The 19,784-nt window shown below is 41.4% G+C and overlaps 2 protein-coding genes across 8 annotated transcripts; one reads left to right on the plus strand and one right to left on the minus strand.

The window, feature by feature from the left end:
- Positions 1-11: 11 nt before the first annotated feature.
- Positions 12-10,916, plus strand: nab2 (NGFI-A binding protein 2 (EGR1 binding protein 2)). Its single transcript, XM_014971197.2, has 8 exons — positions 12-1,057; positions 1,214-1,304; positions 1,504-2,463; positions 2,542-2,675; positions 3,671-3,722; positions 3,817-3,925; positions 4,020-4,205; positions 8,773-10,916. The coding sequence occupies exons 3-8, from the start codon at positions 1,552-1,554 to the stop codon at positions 8,877-8,879; spliced, it is 1,500 nt and encodes a 499-aa protein (XP_014826683.1). The 5' UTR covers positions 12-1,057; positions 1,214-1,304; positions 1,504-1,551; the 3' UTR covers positions 8,880-10,916.
- Positions 10,917-11,985: 1,069 nt separating this feature from the next.
- On the minus strand, positions 11,986-18,051 carry LOC106906100 (uncharacterized). Of its 7 annotated transcripts, none has more exons than XM_088005521.1 (5): positions 17,934-18,051; positions 16,355-16,416; positions 15,221-15,341; positions 14,790-15,086; positions 11,986-14,719 (listed from the first exon to the last, which is right to left on the minus strand). In XM_088005521.1, the coding sequence occupies exons 2-5, from the start codon at positions 16,405-16,407 to the stop codon at positions 14,558-14,560; spliced, it is 633 nt and encodes a 210-aa protein (XP_087861647.1). In that variant the 5' UTR covers positions 16,408-16,416; positions 17,934-18,051; the 3' UTR covers positions 11,986-14,557. The 7 variants fall into 7 exon arrangements, with proteins under 7 accessions (XP_087861647.1, XP_014826678.2, XP_087861648.1 ...); XM_014971192.2 differs by having other exon boundaries at positions 14,790-15,139; positions 17,934-18,030; XM_088005522.1 differs by having other exon boundaries at positions 16,355-16,582; positions 17,934-17,996.
- Between the last annotated feature and the right edge of the window lie 1,733 nt (positions 18,052-19,784).

The following is a 19,784-nucleotide window of genomic DNA, read 5'->3' on the forward strand; positions in this document are numbered from 1 at the left end:
CAGATGGGATGGAAAATTTAACGTTTTAACATAATATGCAAAGTGTTTGTGTGATGGAAAACTTACTCTGCTGTCACCTTGTCAACAGAATCCAAAGTGAGACATGGTGAAGGCAACATGATGCTGTGGCAATATTTTTCTCCAGAAGGGTCACGGAAGCTGATCAAAGTTTTGTAAAACAAACATCCCTCTTTTTTGTACAATCATCTCCAGAGGACTCAGAGTAGAACAGGGCTAGCCCTCTTTACCAACTTGATGATTTTTTTTTTTTTTTTTTTTTTTTGCTAACTTGATTCAAAACAGAATGACATGTCTCAATTTCAGGGACCATTTATTTCCAATTGATTCTATTAACACTGGCAAGATGAGAGTTAGAATGGTCCAGTCAAAGCCCAGAGTTAAATTTAATAAATTAAATTAAGAATCTTCATTCTCTAGATGCATAACACTGACAGATATATCTCAAAGACCTCAGCTGAATCTAAATCCACGCCACACTTTTCAAATTTTATTTGCAAAACATACATATTTTATTTAATCCAGATCATTGTCCTTCCACTTTACTACTTTGTGTTTATCAATTTAAATACCAAGTAAAATGCGGTGGAGTTTGTGAAATTCCGTCTTTTTAAGAATAATAAGAATGAAACGCAGTCTCCCCTCATTTCTTGGCCATTTTAAAGGCGAGTCTCCACGATGACTCTTTAGTTGGAGGGTCTTTTTGACACGGTAAACCTCCGGGAATCCCCTGAAGCCTCTGCATGAAGGACTAATCTCGAAGACGCATGAGGGTTAATTTCAAGCCCCCACTATACCACCACCCACATCTCCAATTTGAAAGCCGCCTCTCTACCGGGAGAGGAAGGCTCTTTTTCGGTCAGATGGCGTGCTGCAGTCCGCCCCCGTCATTCTCCAGCCCACACAGACGGCAAAAAAGGCAGCCAGCAACCAATACGGTGCGCCGGAGGAGGATTTCTGCCAGTGATATCAGCCGAGGAGCGATACGCAAAGGGGATTTACTACGGCAAATCTGCGCCGTGGAGGCTCTCGGCGAGAGGTAAGAGTAACGAATAGGATAATAAGCGCGATGTGACGCCGAGCAGGGTGTCCTCCTCTAGTAGCTTTAGAGAGGAGCCAGTGATCCAAGTAATTCCTGTCTGAACGTGTGCTGCTCCTGTCTCAAAGACTGGCTGATATTGTGTTTCTTTGTCAGTTTCGCTCCGGGAGTTGCGAACCGTGACATTGGAGAGAATATATTCCCAGTTTAGGCGGACGGAACAGATCTTCACAAGGAACCTGAAAAGGTAAGAAAAAATATCTATATAAATACTTTTAGTTGTATGAGAAAAGGCATGCATGAAAAATAGAGAGAGGTTTTTGCTTAGAGCACAAGACTTCAGGAACTTCTTGAAAGCAAAGGAGAAGCTTTTGAACTTATGTTTGGACCTCATGCCAGAGACTTCACTTTAGTAACTAACGTCTCCAGTACTTCTTTCTCTGCAGGTTCATGCGATTCCCCTCCGTTGTTTGACCTTTCCAGTGCTGTGTGCTATGTCTCTGCCACGCACCCTTGGGGAGTTGCAACTCTACCGGGTGCTGCAGAGGGCCAACCTGCTGGCCTACTATGAAACCTTCATCCAGCAAGGCGGTGACGACGTGCAGCAGCTCTGCGAGGCTGCCGAGGAGGAGTTCCTAGAAATCATGGCCCTGGTTGGCATGGCCACCAAGCCGCTGCATGTGCGTAGGCTGCAGAAGGCTCTCCGGGACTGGGCGGCGAACCCTGCCCTTTTCAGTCAGCCCGTCGCTAATGTCCCTCTTGGGGGGATCCCGCTGTTCAAAGTCGAAGGGACGGGCTCCAGTGGGTCAGCTGGCGGGCACAGAAAGGCTCTGAGCAACGGGCAGCCTGGTTCCCCCTGTGAGAGAGAGGACCGGGCATGTCTCACCCCAATGTACAGCGGCAGTCCGAGAAGTCCCTGCTCCCAGGCGTCGCCGCAGCCGCCGGACACACACTACAGGGAAAAACTCTCCCCCATGGACCCACACTGGCTCAGCCCAGACCCCGATGGGAATGGCGCTCTTGCCTCTGCATCTGGAGCCGAGGAGGAACCACACAGCCCACCTCTCCTGTCCGCAGGTCCTCCGGGTCCTTCCACATCTCCAGTGCCCTCCGCGTCCTTCGCTCCAGTAACCCTGTCAGCCTGGCCAGGAGGGCAGCTGGACGAGGAGACGGCCAGGGCCGTGGTGGAGAGTGTGGAGAGACTCTATAGGACCCTGCCCAGGTCAGACCCCACAGAGGTAAAGACTCTGCTGAGGATGAACAAGAAAATGGCAAAAACCGTGGGTCACATCTTCAGAATGGGCTCGCAGGATGCAAACAAGGAGGAGGAGATCCGGAAATACAGCCTCATTTATGGTCGCTTCGACTCCAAGAGGAGAGAGGGAAAGCAGCTCACACACCACGAGGTAAACTCAGAAAAACTAAAGCTGCCTGCTTGAAAGCACCCATAAGTCCTTCATGTATTGTTTTTTTTTCCTCCCCAGTTGATCATCAATGAAGCTGCTGCCCAGTTCTGCATGAGAGACAACGCTCTCCTGCTCAGACGGGTGGAGCTCTTTTCTCTGGCTCGACAGGTGGCCAGGAAATGTGCCTACACCTCCACACTCAAACATGCAAGGTAAGTATTTCAGTGACATTCACGCCTCACTCCTTGCAAAGACTGGACATCTATTGATACATTTTTCATACATTTTCAAAGCAGGGCTGCGCTTCTTTCTATCCAGCCCTGATACATATACATTGACAAAGTAACTTTTTCCAGCTTGTAAATCCCCTGATGCTAAAAGTCAGTTTTGGTTAGCACATCTGATCAACCCCAAACACCTTGAAACCACATTTAGACCTCAACAGACGTTTCTTTGTGTACGTATTTTCACTTTTCCACAACTTGAATTTACTGTGGTATTTTCTGTGCCAGTACCTGAAGATGCAAATGTAGCTTAATTAGAACTTGACACAAAGATGCTGAGTTAATACAAAAATGTAGTATTTTAGTATCAATTTAAGCCACCGCACTGTGAAGTATTAGTCTCACAGTTTCAATCTGAAGGAGGGGAAGATGTTACGCTATAAAAAACATCTTTATGCCCGTTTCCAGAAAGATGTTGTTGAGTTGGACACAAAAATATACAACTCACAGTAACAAAAATATTCATTGAAAACTCACTCATGATTGCATTTCTATACAAGTTTTAGGAAAACCTTTTGAGATTAAAAAAGATTTTAGCAAACATCAACCAAGAAACCTTCCAATTATTCCTAATGTAAAAGACTGGGTCTATATTTAAAACTCTAGAAATTTAAAGTTAAATGTTTTCTTCCCTTTGGTTTGTATGTTAATTTTACCATCGTAAATTAAACTTTTAAAAATGTAACCTTTTTAAAATCACATACTCATGTTTTGAAAAGTCAATTCAGCTAAAACTATCAGTGTAACAAACACTCTTCCCTGTTGGTAGAGTGTCACAATTTGTCAATTTAAGTTTTATGTGGGATTTTCTGATGAGGTTTACTTTCCACTTTGAACTTTGTTACTTTAAATTAGTTAAAATACACTTTCAAAGCTCCAAAACAAGAGGTGCAACCTCATGTTCATGTTTGTCTCTGCTGCAGGTCAAATGCTGACGAGAGCAGCGGTTTGTCTCAGAAGAGAGCGAGACACGAGGTGAATCCTTGTTGCTGTTTCCGCTGCTTATTAGAGCTCATCTGGTCTCCTCGTTTGTAGTCGTTCATGAGCGGGTTTGTGTGGTGTGTTTAAGGTCATCGTGTCTGAGTCATCGCTCCTTGGAGTGGAGGGATCTGAAGGAGCGACTCAGAGAGCAGATGAAGACAGCTTGTCTGCAGAGAGCCTTGACTGCGTATCGCTTGGTAACGCTCCACATTGAATTTACATTAGAAATTATTTTAAAATAAAACAAAGAAAGAAAAGACAGTCTGAGCTGAGCTCTGTTTGCTCTGTTAGACTCCAGCTCCCAGTGCAACCAGTCTCCGTCCCCCCGTCCCCACACTGACGCCTCGAACCCCGCCAGCTGGAGCCGCCATCTAATACAGCAGACTCTAATGGACGAAGGCCTGCGATTGGCTCGGATGGTGTCACATGACCGGGCGGGGAAACTCAGCCTGGGGCCAGAGGGAACTCACTCGGCAGGTGACTTTTCAGAGACTCCCATACCTGAATTGTTCAATATATAGATTAAACCTGTTACTACAAGGTGGAGGAATGACTTAGGGGTTATTTTCTAAATTTCTGGAAGGCATAAACAAATGTGATTCCAAAAATGTCTTCAATTTGAAGGTGGGTAGATTATAAATGGGATGGTTAAAGATTTACGAAGGAATATTCAAGAAGTCTCTGACTTTTTCAGTTCAACCCAACCAACATCTTACCCACGTTTAAAGGGACTTTTGAAGTGAGACGGATAAGCAGTTAACATCTGACCTGCGGTATAAAACTCTCTTAGCAACCTCGTTTACCATAAATCAAAGGTATTTGGTCCTTGAGGCTAGAGAAGCCAAGATCAAAGCAGTCTTTTACCGTTTTGACAGAAATTAAAGCTGCAGTGGTTTGTTCTGCTGATGAAATCATGAAGCCTTAGACTGTCGCCACCATTTTCATTTGGTATTTATTTACACAGAAAGCGCCGATCGTTAGGTATGAGGCAACAAGCCAACAATCACCTTCCTGTGCTAAAAACGCACCGAGAACAAAACATGTTTCTGGCCTAAGTAACTTACAAGCAGGAAAGTGAAGGATTAATACAGTTCTAGAGCTGCTATTTGTTTCAAAGGCAAAAGAAGACACTGTCATTAAAAGGACAAGTAGCAGGCACAGTCTGAGCTTAAGTCAGATGTTATAGCAAAGACTCAATATCAATATTATTCTGTGTTGTTTTAACAGATGAACATTCATAATGATGAATGATTGAAACAGAGTAGAGGTGAAATTTCCTTCTCAGAGGATCAATTGAGGAGAAATATATATTGACATCATGGGATAAAGTTTTGTACTCCACGGTGACAGACTGTAACTTTCACATCCTTTATCCCAACACACGTGCGCTATTCGAACCAGGAGCACATTAAGTCCACACACACACTTAAGCATGTGATAGAACTTGATTTTCCTCATGTTTGAAAATGAATAACACACCATTCCCTTCATGGCTTGTTGCCTCTGTACTCAGAAGTGAGTTTTATGGGGGATTTTCATTCAAAATAAAACAAAAACATGCAATGAAGTCAGAATTTCAACCTGAAAACTCTCAATTTGCCCTGTATTCCTGAGTTGAGAATACAGTTTGGCTGCTGTACACATAAAACTCAAAGAAAGCTGCATTTATAAACTAGTAATTAACACTTCTATGCAATAAAATACAAAGTTCGCTGTTTTTATGACTTGCGACATATGTCCTAATTCACAGATCCAAGCTGAGGTGAAATGAATGCACCATTAAAACATTGTTCTTCTGGTTTACTTATAATTTTATATTATTACTCTTCCTGAAAATGCTTTACCTGTTTGTCTTTCAATACGGGAATATCATTCTTGGTGCACTACCTCCTACCTCCTTTTCCTGTGTGAACAATATTTTTTTCTGTAAATGAATAAAATCACGTGCATGAACTGGCATTTGCATAAACCCGTATGATGTTTATGAAATTGGGTCTGTTTTACAATGGTAGAAGTCCGGCTTCAGACTCGCTCTTAGCTGGAGCCTCGGGACCAGATATTGTAGATTTATTCTAAGTGAAGATGCCAGAGTTATCTTCAGCAGGTAAGATAAAACGTGAACTATAATTTCAAAAAGGGAATCAGATGGTTGTGGGGCAGAACTGAATAACAGACAGAGACTTCCTAACCTCCAGTAACAATGAATATTTTATAGCTCCACAGTTTGAACCCCAGTGAGTCAGAATCGCTCTGAGGTGACGCCTCCCACCGCTCACAGCTAAACTCCAGCAGGCTGTAGACTGGAAAGGAGAAAAGTTAGAAGGGGGAAACGAGGAGGCTAAGAGGAAAAAGTGTGAGAAGGAGGGCAAAGGAGGGAGGGAGACCAAAAAAACAAAACGAGAGAGGGAGAGAAAGCGTTACTCTGTTATTGCACTTCTTTAATACCTTGTTAGTTTTTGTGATGCATCACAAGCAAAAAGTAAGTGTTTTGGGCAGAGCTAGTCGTTCTGGGCTGCGATCGTCAGCTGAAGAGATTAAGCAACGGAGAAGGAAGCCAGCAAAGACATGAGGAGGCGTGGAGGGAGGGGAGGGGGGATAGGAAGTACTCTGTGGGCGACAGAATCGGACCCCCCTCCCTGCTTCGGCAGTGACTGACGTCAGAGCGTGTTAGGCGCGTGGGCTGCAGGGCGGGATGGATGGGGCGTGGGGGCGATGGAGTGGGAGGTAATTGGAGGGGCGTTGCATTGACTCACCAAGCGACAGCGTACAAAAATAAAACCTGTGGGCAGGGAAATGGCACAGTGTTTTTTTTTTTAATACATCCTCTCCCTATACCAAAAGGACTGCGGAAATAACAAAACATGACATATGTTTCATCTCTGGCATCAATCTGTCATGCTCCTGTTTGCTTATCTCTCGCTCATTCAAGTTTCCCTCATGTGCAGCACTCATTAATCTCAACTTTCTCCCACTTCCTCTTAACGTCACAAGTTCAGCTGTAACCCATTTTCCACTGTCACAGAGCGTCACAGAGCAACACAGAGAATAAACCGGTAAATACTGTCTTTGTGGGGATTTGTTTCTCTGGCTGAATTATCTGTTAACTAAATTGTTATTTTACCAATTATGGAAGATTTAAAACAACTTAGAGATTATACCTTTTTTGCTTAGATGCTTTGTTTCTGCTGGATTAAAACTACAGAAATGAGAACAAGGATTGGAACTGGAATTAGTCAGTTTTCAGCTTAATTGGCTCTGATCAGCGACCAGGCAGAAGAAAAATCAAAAGTTGGATCTTTCTGTATTCGGTGAAAGGACCGATTGGAAGTGCTACCAGCAAACAAGTATCAACAAGTAGAGGAATTTAAACTAGCTATTATCTGTTTAGAGAGGTGTTTAGAACAAGCCTGCGGTGTGCTTAGAGAGAGCAGGAATTTGAGTTGTAAACAGGAAGGCTGAATAAAATACAGCACAATAATCCAGCTTTATCTCTAACGGCATTCAGACTCTGTTAGGGAACATCTTAGAAAAGCTGGCAGCCATTCTAAAATTTTAAGAGTTACTTAACTATGTTCTAATGCTTAATGCTAACTATGTTAGCCACTACTTTAATACATACATAAGGTTGAAACTACTGTTGGGAAAACCACCTCATACTTCTTCTAGTCATAATGCTGCTGAGTTGCCTGTTGTCACATATTCTACACATACTAGGAATCATTTAAGAAGCACTTTGCTGCCATCTAGAGGTCAGAGGGTGAATGACATGATATTGTGAGCAGTATTTAAAGTACAGTAGATGGAGTAGAAAAGACTGTACAGAAAATTTTGACGTAATTTATTTTCAAAGCACTTTTTGGCAAAAGCAGCACCAATAAAATGATCTAAACACCAGATACTAGAAAATGTCATCACCAGTTATGCTTAATATCACTAAATTGCATCCCGCCTCAATTTATGTGAATTGTTTGAATTGCTTATGTAACTCTCACACAACAGTCTGACCCAGCCAGTAGTCAGAAATCGTACAGCACCTGAACATGTCACCCCGTGCCAACTGGAAATTTAAAAACAAATTTCTCTCTGTACAGTGGAAGTTTACGGCTGCTGCTGAGTCGCGTCTGAAAGCGATATCAGTCCTCCAATAAATGGACAACAAGCTGCAGGTGTTAATGCTCTTATTATCAGAGAAGAGAGGGAGAGCAGGTCAAGGAAACTGAGTCAGCAGGGTAACCATTCATAAAATTTGTTGCAGCAGCCGTCAAACTGCACAGTCACCAAAAATCCTGCCGCTGCTTTACATGTGATGAAGGTCATCTTAGATCTGAGAGCAAAACCGATGTTTGGTGTATTTGTCACACCGAACAAGACATTAATGATCTAAGCTCACTGAGGAATAATTTTACGTCCTGAACCTGGTTGAATATTAATGATGGCTCCCAACAGGAAGGTTATAGGAAAGACCCATAAATGCTGAAGAGAAAAACATATGCTGGTTGGTGCATCTTGTAATAATTATAACTATTTGTTGCTCTTAATTACAAAATAATAATTTTTTTTAAAAATCAGTAAAATGTGTTTTTCTAATCTTACTTTTAATCTGCTGCCTTTCTCATATAGTTACACAGTGAACCCAAACGTTAGTTCTGTGTATTCTCTGCTTTATCTTTTTTCCTTTTTTACTCAGTCATCACTCCATTGTCTCTGCTCGCCTGGGGACATTTTGCTACCAGGTTGCATTGGTCACATAAACCATGACGACTACACTGCATGTGGGAGAACTTCCTGGTGAATTCCCCCAAACTAGCATTCAAAGCTTTTAAACACCAGCTGCATGGGATCTCTAAACGGTGTTTATGCTCGGCTTTGCTGCCCCCACTACGTGAAAAGCCAGTAATTTCAACGCTGCAGTCACTGAGATCAGCATCGAAGTTGTTATTGATAGCCTTTACCTAAACACTGCTCTGTAGCGGTCAATTACATACTTCCTGTTTGAGTTAACTTTTGTTTCTAGTCTCATTTTCAAACCCACGTCTCCCCCCAGACCATGACATCAAAGTGGAACGGGCGATCTCGATGACAGCGTGCCGGAGCAGTAGCCCTTGTGTCACCAAAGAGCCAACCATCACCTCCAACCACAGAGGAAAGTGAAACCCGCAGCCCGTCAGGGGAGCTGTGCTCAGAGAGAGAGGACTCCAACTCAAACTGTAAATCTAAGACTCTGCAAGGATCCGACTAAATAGGCCCCGTCATTGTCTTGTAAACGAATCCGCTGTAAATTAAGATCTAAATGTTTCTGTTTTTATATATCTGTTAGATGGAAGGAAACCCCGTCTCTGTTTTAGTGTCCTGCAGAGTTTAGCTGTGTTCTGTCAGGGAAAATGTTTATGTTGCTGCCAGTGCCGCTGTGCGCTGGAGGATCCGCCTGCCACAGATGAAACGCGCTTCACACAGCAGGGGGCACTGCAACTTTGGGAAACGGACGCTCTGAAGTTCCTCCACACTGAGCGACACTGCAGAGGAGATGCGCGTTCAGCAAACATCTCTTTGCTTTGCAATTTGCTGCTTAAGGCTCCGGAGCTATTCACTCAGGAAAACGCTTTGTTTAGGTCAGAGGTCAGAAGTGTAGAGGTCAAACTAACTCAGAGGAGACTGACACATGCAGCACCTTGCAAAATATTCATACTACTGAAAATTTGTATACATTTTATTTTGATTTATTTATATTTTATGTGATAGACCAACAAAATATACCATACAATGAAGAAGTGCCTCTCATGAAAGGCAGCATGTTGATGGAGCCCCACATAAAGTTGAAAACTAAAACAGAGAGAAATCACCTTTTCCATATTCTCTTGAAACCTTAGCTGGGGCTGCTGAGTGGTTTCTTTAAAACCTCAACTGATACAGTTTTTATTAATCTGGCATGTTTTTATGTGCCAGATTTTTTTATTTAGTTTTTACTTAAAAACTAAATAAAAACATTTAGTTTTTATTTTGAGAGGTGCTACAAAAATCAAAGTTTGACTTCCTAATTACTCAATTAAAAGGAAAGTAATACATGATTTAATTTTTTTAACAAATGAAAATCTGAGAAGTCTGTTATGCATTTTTATAAACTCAACTTGCTGAATTTCTTTTTAACTATTTGTGCCAAATTTTCTAACTTTCATTAGTAAAGATTTTTGAAAGTCATCAGCAATCTGCGATAACCAAGCACTACATGTTGTTGGTCTATCACATAAAATAAAATTAATTTGATTTAATTTCCCTGTGAGATTAATAAAGTATTTTTGAAACTGAATTGAATTTTGAATCCTATTGAAATGCACTGGAGTTTGTTGCTCCAGAATCTGAAAACATTTAAAGTGTGATGAATGTTTTTGCAAGACGTTGCATGTTGAGGCTAAAAAGTGTTTCTTTTTTAGTCGGTGTTGACTAAAATTTCAAAAAGCGAGTTCGTTAGCTCATCCATCAGATTTGACTTCTGTCATAAACACACAATTTTCTGCTGCACAAATAACAGATTGGATGTTTTTTGTTGTTTTTTTTAATCCATTTTGCCATCCCCAAGATTATGTACATGTATTTATTTTCTTAATCCAATTGCTAAATCCAGAACACTGAGGCTTGGAGCGACACAGTCTGGGCGCACTCTGACTTTGTCCCATTCAGAGTTTAATGTCACTAAAGGTTAAACTGTACATTTGTTGGGAGCACTGCATTTAAAACTACATTGAAAGGTTCTTCGTTTTAAAGGATGTTTGACACACTTGTTCAGAAATAGGGTCTTTGACTTGTAAGTTGATCCGTTTGTAATGTTTTTGTGTCTTTTAAAGACAGATGTGATTTTTTTGGGGGGGGAGGTGATTTATTATTTTTTGTTCAGTTTGTATTTTAGGAAAACTCAGAGGTTCAGAGAGACTAAATGATGCTATTCTCTCTTGATGCAGCAGCTTATTTTAAACTCATCACCCCGTCCGGCCTCGGCAGCAGAGTTTAGGTGTTAGCTTATGTCGACGGCTATAAATATAACAGATTTTGTAGACTAATTGCAGAACTATCAGTGAGGTAGCGTGCTGTGCATCGGTTACACCTACCCGTCTCTTGAGCATTACAATCATCCTCAGTGTACGTTGCAAGACAGATAATTTATTTTGTTATATCCTAATAAATGTTATGATTTAAGTCAGTGTTGTAGTTCTTTCTACCAAGAGTGACTTTTTTTCCTCCTGCTAATTTAACAGCTCTGAAGTGTGGATGAGGCAGCAGGAGCTGCGTCACTCAGCCAGCAACACTTCTGCTGTTGTCCTGTTCGTTGCACTGACGCTTCGATGCTGCTGTGACTCATCATCGCAGCTCATGTCATCCGCAGTCATCGGACTGCAAAACGACGCCCAAGAGCAAACCTGGTACTAACCAGACAAATTCTTCTGTAGGATTTAAAACTACTGCGCGAGTTAAAGTAAGTCCCAGCAAAACGAGTTCAAAAAGTCCAAAGCGTTATGAAGCGTCACGGCCCTGTGGGGATGGAAAGATTGCTCATCCGCGCCGAAACACCTTCGCAACTTGCAAGAAAATTCATATTTCTCCATGGTGTTCGCTTTAATATCATACACGCCTTCTCTTTGCAGAGCACATACACACCTTAGATTGGAGTTTTCACCTACGTGAACTCTCCTTTTCCACATCTCTTAAAATAACTTTGCTGGATTTAACAGAAGTAACCACTAATTTTTGTTTGATTTTTATGAACTACACCCAGGCCTGATAACAGTGCAGTCTATAAGTCACTTAAATAGATCCTGTCAAACATCAACATCTCAAAAAAAGAAAGGAGAAATGGAGAAAAGATGAAACAGTAGGGAAGCTTTTCTGGAGCAGCTGGTTTTCCACAAGAGAGCCTTACAAACTCTGCATGTCACAAAAGAAACAAGAACAAAATCCAAAAAATTACAGAGATTGGGCAAAAACTGCATCAATGGGACCAAAAACAAAACTCCTGCTGAATAAAAATGACACAGAAGCTTGTTTGACATTTACCAAAAAAAAAAAAAAAAAACTTTTGATCCACAAAAAATATTATATGAACTGACAATGCAAAAGAGAAACTTTTTCAAAAGTGTAAAGCTACAAGTGTGGCAACTTCTAGTAAAAAACCAACAGAGGATTTAAGGAAAAGAGTATCATAGTGACACACATGGAGCCGACAGCATGAAGGTCTGGACTGTCGTCGATGGTATCATGAGGTCATCAATCAATCAATCAAATTTTATTTGAATAGCACATTTCAGCAGCAAGGCATTTCAAAGTGCTTTACATAATTAAAAAAAATAGCATGGCATTGAGTAAACAGTAAGAAAGAGAGATTTTGAAAAAAAAGACCTTACACTCATGAAAGAACACCTGTAGATCCACATCTGAAAGGCTAAAAAATGGCATAGTCAAAGTCTAAATGTCTCTGAGTTCCTGACCTTTAACGAGTTATTTATGCTCAAAAACTGCATGAATTATAACAATTCACTGATCTCACCGAGTTCTCATTGACATGTCTTAGAAATTTAAATAAAATGCAATGCTGTGAAACATACAGCAATCATCAGCTTTTAACATATAATAAAGATAACTCCAAGAAAAATGAACTCGCCCTTCAGATTGGTTTATGATTATTAATCTAATTAACCTTGACTGCATCTATCAATCATTTACATTTCACTCTGTGTTTAACGCTTTGATTGTCATTTAATTGTAAAGGTTCTGTAATGATAAATACCTTTTAATCTTGAAGATACAACAGAAATTGTGTTCAAGATCTCAACGTCTGATTATAAAATCAATCTGGCAGCAGTAAAGGAGCCGTTATCGTCATTCAGCTGTCAACGCTGCTAATTGGAGTTTAATCTTTGCATCTATTTTTAGTTCCTGTTCTTTCTTCAGTAACAGTGCGAAGCAGCAGACAGCCGATCCGATGACAAGCAGCACAAGGACAGTTGAAGTAAGCAGAGGTTGAATTAGCATATAAGATTACCTCAACATTTCAAGGATTGTTGAGGAGTGTTAAAAATTAAGCAAGAAATTACATAACTACAGCAGCAGCTCCGGCGATGCTCTCCCACTGGCCACTTGGTTTGGTTTAAAACATTATTGCCCTTTCTTTTCCATCACTGTGTGATGGAAAGAAAGGAGAAGTAAGGCAAAGAGATATGAATAGAGAAAGAAGGATAAAGAGAGTACAAGAAGACAACCTAGAAATCTCCTTCTACACCTACAGAAAGAGAGCAAAACACAAAACCAAGAAACAACAGCAACAAAAAAAACATATAACAATAACAACATCACTGAAAAACACAGAATAGTAATTAATACACGATTCCAAACACCTATGTGTGTTAGTGAGCTCTCTCATAGACAAGGAGTCTCCATAAGAACAAACATGGAGGAGATAAGAGCCACAGAGATCCAAAGGTCTCCAGAACACAGGAGGCCTGGTACCGGACCACCACAGCAGCGTCCAGTACCGGGTCAATACCAAAGTCAGAGATTGGTCCGCATGGGCAGAGCATGGCCCAAGCTCCGACCAGAAACAAGTCGGTTTTGTTTCTGGTCATAACTTCTGGAAAGACTTTCTAGGCGCAGTCAAGGCGAGGACCTTAGGATTGGGTCTCTGCTTTTTGCAGATGCTGTGGTTCTGTTTATCAGAGCCCGATCTCCAGCTTTCTATGGAGCAGTTTGCTGCTCCGTGTGAAAACCAGCAAATCAGAAACCAGTGAAAGGACCTGAGTAAAGAACTTTGTTTCGTTGAACCTTGTTCTTGATGCAGATGATTTGGGGTCATTTGCCAAAGACCTGCATGTCAAAATTATGACATAAATTCCCAGTAATGAGACAAATGTCTCTAGATTTTTGTTCAATTGAAAATTTATTTACACCCACATGCAAAGGACAAGTAAAACCCTGAGTAAAACACTTCAAACAACGCGCACACACAGCTAATGCTTAACAACCAGTTCCTATTCATTTCACGCTATAGCTAATGACACACTTTCCAGAGGTTGTGTGACCAGAGGTGTGCATGCACCATCAGTCTAATGTCAGTGAGAGAAGACCTGCAGTAACTTGAAAAAGTATTTGCCCCCTGTCAGAATTAAATATTTTCATTTCATTCCACATTCTGTAACAAATTTTATGAAGCATGACTTGACTAAACACAGAATGCAGCCTCCAGATTGTTTTTTTTGTCAGAATTTAATGTCACAAATCAGTGGGCACCACCCCTCACCTAGCAACCCCCAGCTGAGCTCCAGCACATCTGGTCAGCTGGTTTTTACTGCAATATCTACAATGGCTACTGGAAAAGACTAGTGTTTTGTTGTTAAAATTTAGAAACCGCTTGCTGCATTGTTGTTGGTTGTGCAGGAGGCTCTACTTCTGCTTTTCAAAGATGTACGGTTGTTTGCAGCCATTTTTACATGCGAGTGCAAATGTTGAGTTGAGGTCAGCAGTAGCTTATTTGGATTTAAAGTAACAAGACACCCTAAAACAGCTCAGAACTAAGCAGACTAAAATCTCGTTATCAGAGAAAGAATTTGTGCAAAAAAATGTATTGAGCATGTTTTGTATCAACCATAGATCTAATATAACCTGTTCAAGGAAGCATGACAGGTCACATTAATAAAAGAAATTGTCATTTAAAATTTGCTTTTTGCTCAGGGTTTCTTTCTCTAACATTAAGGCGAATTTATTGACCTAAAAAACAAACAAAAAAAAAAGTAGAAATGAAGAGATCCACAGAGGGGAAATACGTTTCAACTGTAGTGTTTGTCTTTGGTCTATGTGACATGGGTGTGAAGGTGACGCAGGAACTCTCCTCGTGTGGTCGAGTCTCCGGGAAAAACCGCTTGGCAGAAGTCACAAACATGCGAGTGCATCGCCACGTCAGACATCATGGCTCCTCCAGACAGGTTCAGGAGGCCTCCATCCGTCATCGGCATCTGAAACAGATCAAAACTTTACAAAAACAACACAACAACAACCACACATCTCTGAGCAGAAGACGCTCACCATGTACGGAGCTCTGCGTTCACCAGGGCCGTTTTGTTCTGAAGGCTTTGAATCTGCGTGGAGTTTCGAGAACTCCGTATTGAACACGAACGGGTTCAACATCTCCGTCTTCGCATCCTGCTTCCTCTGACAAGGCATGTTCACGCTGAGCTTCGACATTCCGTCAGCAAGGACACCGGAGGCGCAGCCAACATTTCTGGAAGCGTGCTCAGCCCCGTGCGGCGGCGTGGGGTCTGGTCCCGCAGACGTCAGCGGTTGAGGCTTTTCGTACAGAAACGCAGGGACCTCATGGGAACACTGGACCGGGATAGAAATCAGATCGCTCACTTCTACTTCTGAAACAGAGACCCCTGGACAAAACAAATGTTTGTTTACAGGTTACTTTGAGTGATTGGAGCGCTGCTGGTTAGCACTGAAATGAAAACTCATACCTTGCTGTTTCTGCAGGGCTGTTGTGAGCCGTTGAAGCAGAGCTGCCTGTCTGAGGCACAACGACCTGAGGCGAAGAAACTGCTGGTAAAGTTCACTGTACGCGTCCTCCATCTCAGGGCTCTGCAGACAGTCAGCATCACTGGGTCAGCTACGACCATCACCACAGAGTCTTTTGTGTGTAATTTGTGTGATTTCAGCTGCTCCCTGAAGGCCTCAAATGTTTTAGAGAACATTAGTGAATAAACAAACCAAGAAACAAAGCCGAGAGGTGAGGGACGAACTGTGAAGACGAGTTAGGATATAAACCAACATCCCCAACTCTGAACTTATCACTGAACGCCGTTCTGTTGGAGCGCAACGTGAAACTGGAGATCGGCCGTTTGGGCTTCAGATTTTATCACAAGATTTGGTGATATTTATTCTTATAACAACAAAATCTGACATCCACAGTTCAATATTAAAATATTAAAAAGTTAGTTTTGGGGGTTTGCAACCATCATTAATTAGAACGCTACAACACAATCCTTACTGTAAAGCATAATTACAAATTGTACATTAACTTCCCAACTCTACAGCTAAACTGTCCATCCACCTATACTGACCACCGAACTAGTAATTTCTGCAACTCTGGAGGAGCTGCAGAGATTCTCGGCTCGGGTGGGACAAACTGCTGGTAGAACAGCTACTCGGAGTTTACGCTACAAATTTATATTTTAGAAGAGAACAGCTGAGAAAGTCAGATTGTAAAAAGTTATGTAAGGGACACAGCAAACAACTGTTTACACACGACACAAACTGAGCTGTTTTGGCAACATGTGAAATGGTACGTGTGGAAGAAAGAGACGTTACGTTCTGTCATATGAATCAACCACTTTGTGCAGACTTGTCTTCATCTGGTTAAATGCACTTTACAGAGAGATACAAGCACTGGTTGCTGCCATTTAAAACACACATTTACAACAGAAAATATGGAGATTTATCTTATAAGACTTCTCTAAACCCTAGGATTTCATAGACAGTTTAATTAAGTGCCCAAACATCACGGAAGGAACTGCTCTCTGTTGATATTCTGTTAGCTATAAGCCAGTTACAATCATCTGTTTCATGTCGCACATGAACAATGGCTCACTTACCCCTCGTGTGACTGTCTGTCCTCAAAAAAGCTGCAATCAGGCCTCAAAGTCATCCAAACTTCCTGCCATTTAAAAATAAAAAAAACAAACACTGATTGTAAACTTAAAGGCCAGTTACCTTGCAGAGTCTACAACTTGTTCACGGATCCTAAATCCAGACTTCAAACTGGATTTGAAGACTGGAAAACACTGGACATTGGCCTGAAGCACGAAGTTCTGTTAATGCAACTGCACAAAGTTGGTATATGAAACAGTCAAACAGAAGGAAGTAGCTTTTGAAAACAGAGAAGTGAAACTCCTTTAGTAGAAAAAAAAGCTACATTGCAATCTGCAATACAGACGTGTGCAGTGACCTTTGTGAAAATGGAAAAAGACGACAGATGATATTTTCATTTGTTGTCTTGTGAAGAAAAACAAATATGTCTGAATTATTTGCTGTTTGATTAAAAACTTAAAGGATGGCTTTTTTTGTTGTTAAGAGAAATAAAACAAAAACAAATTCATATTTCTATGTTCCCAGAAAACAAAATAATAATTTTTTTTTTTTTTTGGAATATGATTCAGTTTGACATTTAAAAACATGAGCTGTGCAGCGGCGCAGTGGTTAGCATCCCGGCCTGGGGTCTCTCAGCATGAAGCCTGCATGATCTTCTTGTACTTGCGTGGGTAATTCGGCTTCCTCCTGAGGCTTTGCAGATATAGCTGTGTGCAGAATCAACTATGCTACACAGACAACACCGTGGTTTTGGAGAACCTTCAGATTCAGCCCATTAAAATTCAGACTTAAAACAATCGTAGTCATACTTTTTAAGTATTTCATTTTATTTTTTATTTTTCTTGTCCAAACTCACCAGAGCTTTAAAAATATATCCATTTAGTCTCAGGCATAGGCGTGGTGAAGTTGGCTAAATGTTTTCAGTTACTTTGTGCTGCTATTGTTTTATTTATTAATTTCCCTCATGTCACGCCCTAAAGGAGGGACACGCCCCACACTTTGAAAACCCATCCATCCATCCATCCATTTTCTGTACACCTTTGTCCCTATCGGGGTCGTTTCGGGCGAGAGGCGGGGTACATCCTGGACAGGACGCCACACTTTGAAAACCCCCTCCTCTAAATTGCATGCATGGCCAAGGTGTTGCCCAGGTAGACACCAGCGATCCGCTAATTTTACGTTTTTCCAAGTCAAGCAGCCAGCTCTACGGCTGAATGAAAAAATACCAAAACAAACTCTGTGTCAAACTGTATGGCGCGAGTAACTTGGAAAAGGTGTGAACAGGGTGTCTGAGGTAAGAATTATTCTTAGCACAGCAGAAGTGAAATTCCTGCCTTACAGAAAAATTAAATGCCCACTTCTGGTAGTGTTTTATTTTGCTCTGCACTTCCTCATCGCTTATCTTAAGTTGAGAAAATCACAGCAACCATACGCTCTAGGTTAGGCTGACTCACAGTTGTGCAATTTGCTCTAATTGGGCCTCGCTTTCTCTAAGCCAACTATTTGTTTTCCGACTCTTTCTAAAGAATAAATCCTGTCACTCCTAGAGAAGGTTGATTAAAATTAGCGTTTATTCGGACTTACAGTTTTTCCAACAGCGGAACAGTGACGGACTGAAGGAGCAGAAGATCCGCATTTTTGTTCCCCTGTTTTTCAGATCCATGACGTCATCACACCGTACGTCAGGTAAATAACTTCCTATAAAGCTGCCTTCAAAATAAAAGAACCAACTTCTTTATGGCGATTCAACATAAACATCGCGTCGGAACAGTGGTGAGGGGTGTAAACTGCGCTCAGAAACAAAAGTACACCGATAGAGCAACCTAATTGGCGAATTATTTATATTTATAACCATATTTCACCTGCTATAAACGATGGTTTAAGGCCCAGTTTGTTTAAACTTCATTAATCAACCTGTTAGTGTAATAATACACTGGTTTTGAATGTGAATTTGCATGAGATTGCTCCCAACAAAGGAAGAATGGACTAAAGCTGATTTTCCACTAACTTGAGTATTTGTGTGTTAAAATAGACCTTAAATAATTTCAAGATGCAATGGCTGGACATATAAAGTAAAAGTATTTAGTATTTTTACTACCTATTGCTTTTTTTTTTTTTTTTTTACTAACCAGAACCAGAGCCAAATGAGTCCTGAGGAGTGTATGCAGTAACAATGAAACTGCAATCCAAGTGAGAAACAAATCAAAAAACCAAACTAATAAAAGAGACTGAAGTGAAGCATCACCACTGTATCCCGACAGAAATCTGACTTTTGTTGCACTTCTCAGATAACAGTGAGAAATTGCGTTAAATTCCCAGCTCATTAAGTTAGCATTAAAATGAAATGAACGCATCACTGGTGTATTTTGTAACCTACCGACCACCGGCAGCTTGTTAATGGTGTCACATTATCAGCAGGTTTCTCAGGAGGCTGACAGAAAAATCCTCCCACAGCAGTTTTCGAGCCAAAATGAGCGGACTGAGTGGATTCAGTACACAGAAGTAAAGACCCTTCTGGCTCCGTTTTCACACGCTGTAAAAGCCTTTAGGTGCTGTCTTTAACAACTCCTCATGTTTCCAGCACCATCTGACCAGCTCTTGGCCTGGTAAAAGTTGTTTTTTGGTGTATTTTGACAATAAACTCAAAACATGTTAAAAGTTAAAGGATGCCCAGCAGAGTTTAGTTTTCAGCAGTTAGATCATGACTCGTTGAATGATGCGGTTGTCCGCTTTGGACCACCTGCCTGTGTTGGTGTGTTTGCACCATGTGCTTGCTTTGACCTTGAGCCCCCATTTTCATGCACATCCACACACACATCCACACACACACACACATTATCACTTGTCCCTAAGACACTCCTCAAGCTTTGATCCCTCGGTTGGGGCTCTCTGAAATGCAAGTGCATGCATCCATGCGTGTGTGTGTGTGTGTGTGTGTGTGTGTGCGTGTGTGTGTGTGTGTGTGTGTGTGTGTGTGTGTGTGTGTGTGTGTGTGTGTGTGTGTGTGTGTGTGTGTGTGTGTGTGTGTGTGTGCTTGCTGAGGGGGTGGTTGCTGTGAATAACTATCAGGCAGTCAGCCAGGATCTGTCATCTGCCAGTGCAACACTATCCCTCCTGTCAATCTTGTTTTATAATTGTAACATTCTCATATTCTCCGGCTGAGCAGGGAGAAGTTTCCAACATAGTGACACACACACGCACACACACACACACGCACACCTACACACACATACACACACACACACACAAGCAGCACCAAATGTGCTTGATAGATATATTCAAATTCTCTCTTCAGTAGGTTATCTGCTTGCAGTTGAAGTAAATGTCAATTCTTCCATTAATGCCAGACCGATTTGACGCTAAAACTTTGATAGGCCTAACTTCAGCTTGTACGATGTAAACAAACATATTTGGTGCAACTGGATCTCATTTTTG

Source organism: Poecilia mexicana, unplaced genomic scaffold, assembly GCF_051168715.1.
Source record: "Poecilia mexicana isolate PSO_F unplaced genomic scaffold, ASM5116871v1 scaffold_5, whole genome shotgun sequence".
Classification (NCBI taxonomy): domain Eukaryota; kingdom Metazoa; phylum Chordata; class Actinopteri; order Cyprinodontiformes; family Poeciliidae; genus Poecilia; species Poecilia mexicana.

Coding starts and splice junctions, on each gene's coding strand:
- LOC106906100 (XM_088005521.1), bottom strand. CDS start 16,407: ATGACTTTGAGGCCTGATTGCAGCTTTTTTGAGGACAGACAGTCACAC. Junction 15,342..16,354: donor GACAGACAGTCACACGAGGG/GTAAGTGAGCCA, acceptor GACTGTCTGCAG/AGCCCTGAGATGGAGGACGC. Junction 14,720..14,789: donor AACGCAGAGCTCCGTACATG/GTGAGCGTCTTC, acceptor GATCTGTTTCAG/ATGCCGATGACGGATGGAGG.
- nab2 (XM_014971197.2), top strand. CDS start 1,552: ATGTCTCTGCCACGCACCCTTGGGGAGTTGCAACTCTACCGGGTGCTG. Junction 2,464..2,541: donor AGCAGCTCACACACCACGAG/GTAAACTCAGAA, acceptor TTTCCTCCCCAG/TTGATCATCAATGAAGCTGC. Junction 3,723..3,816: donor AGAAGAGAGCGAGACACGAG/GTGAATCCTTGT, acceptor GGTGTGTTTAAG/GTCATCGTGTCTGAGTCATC.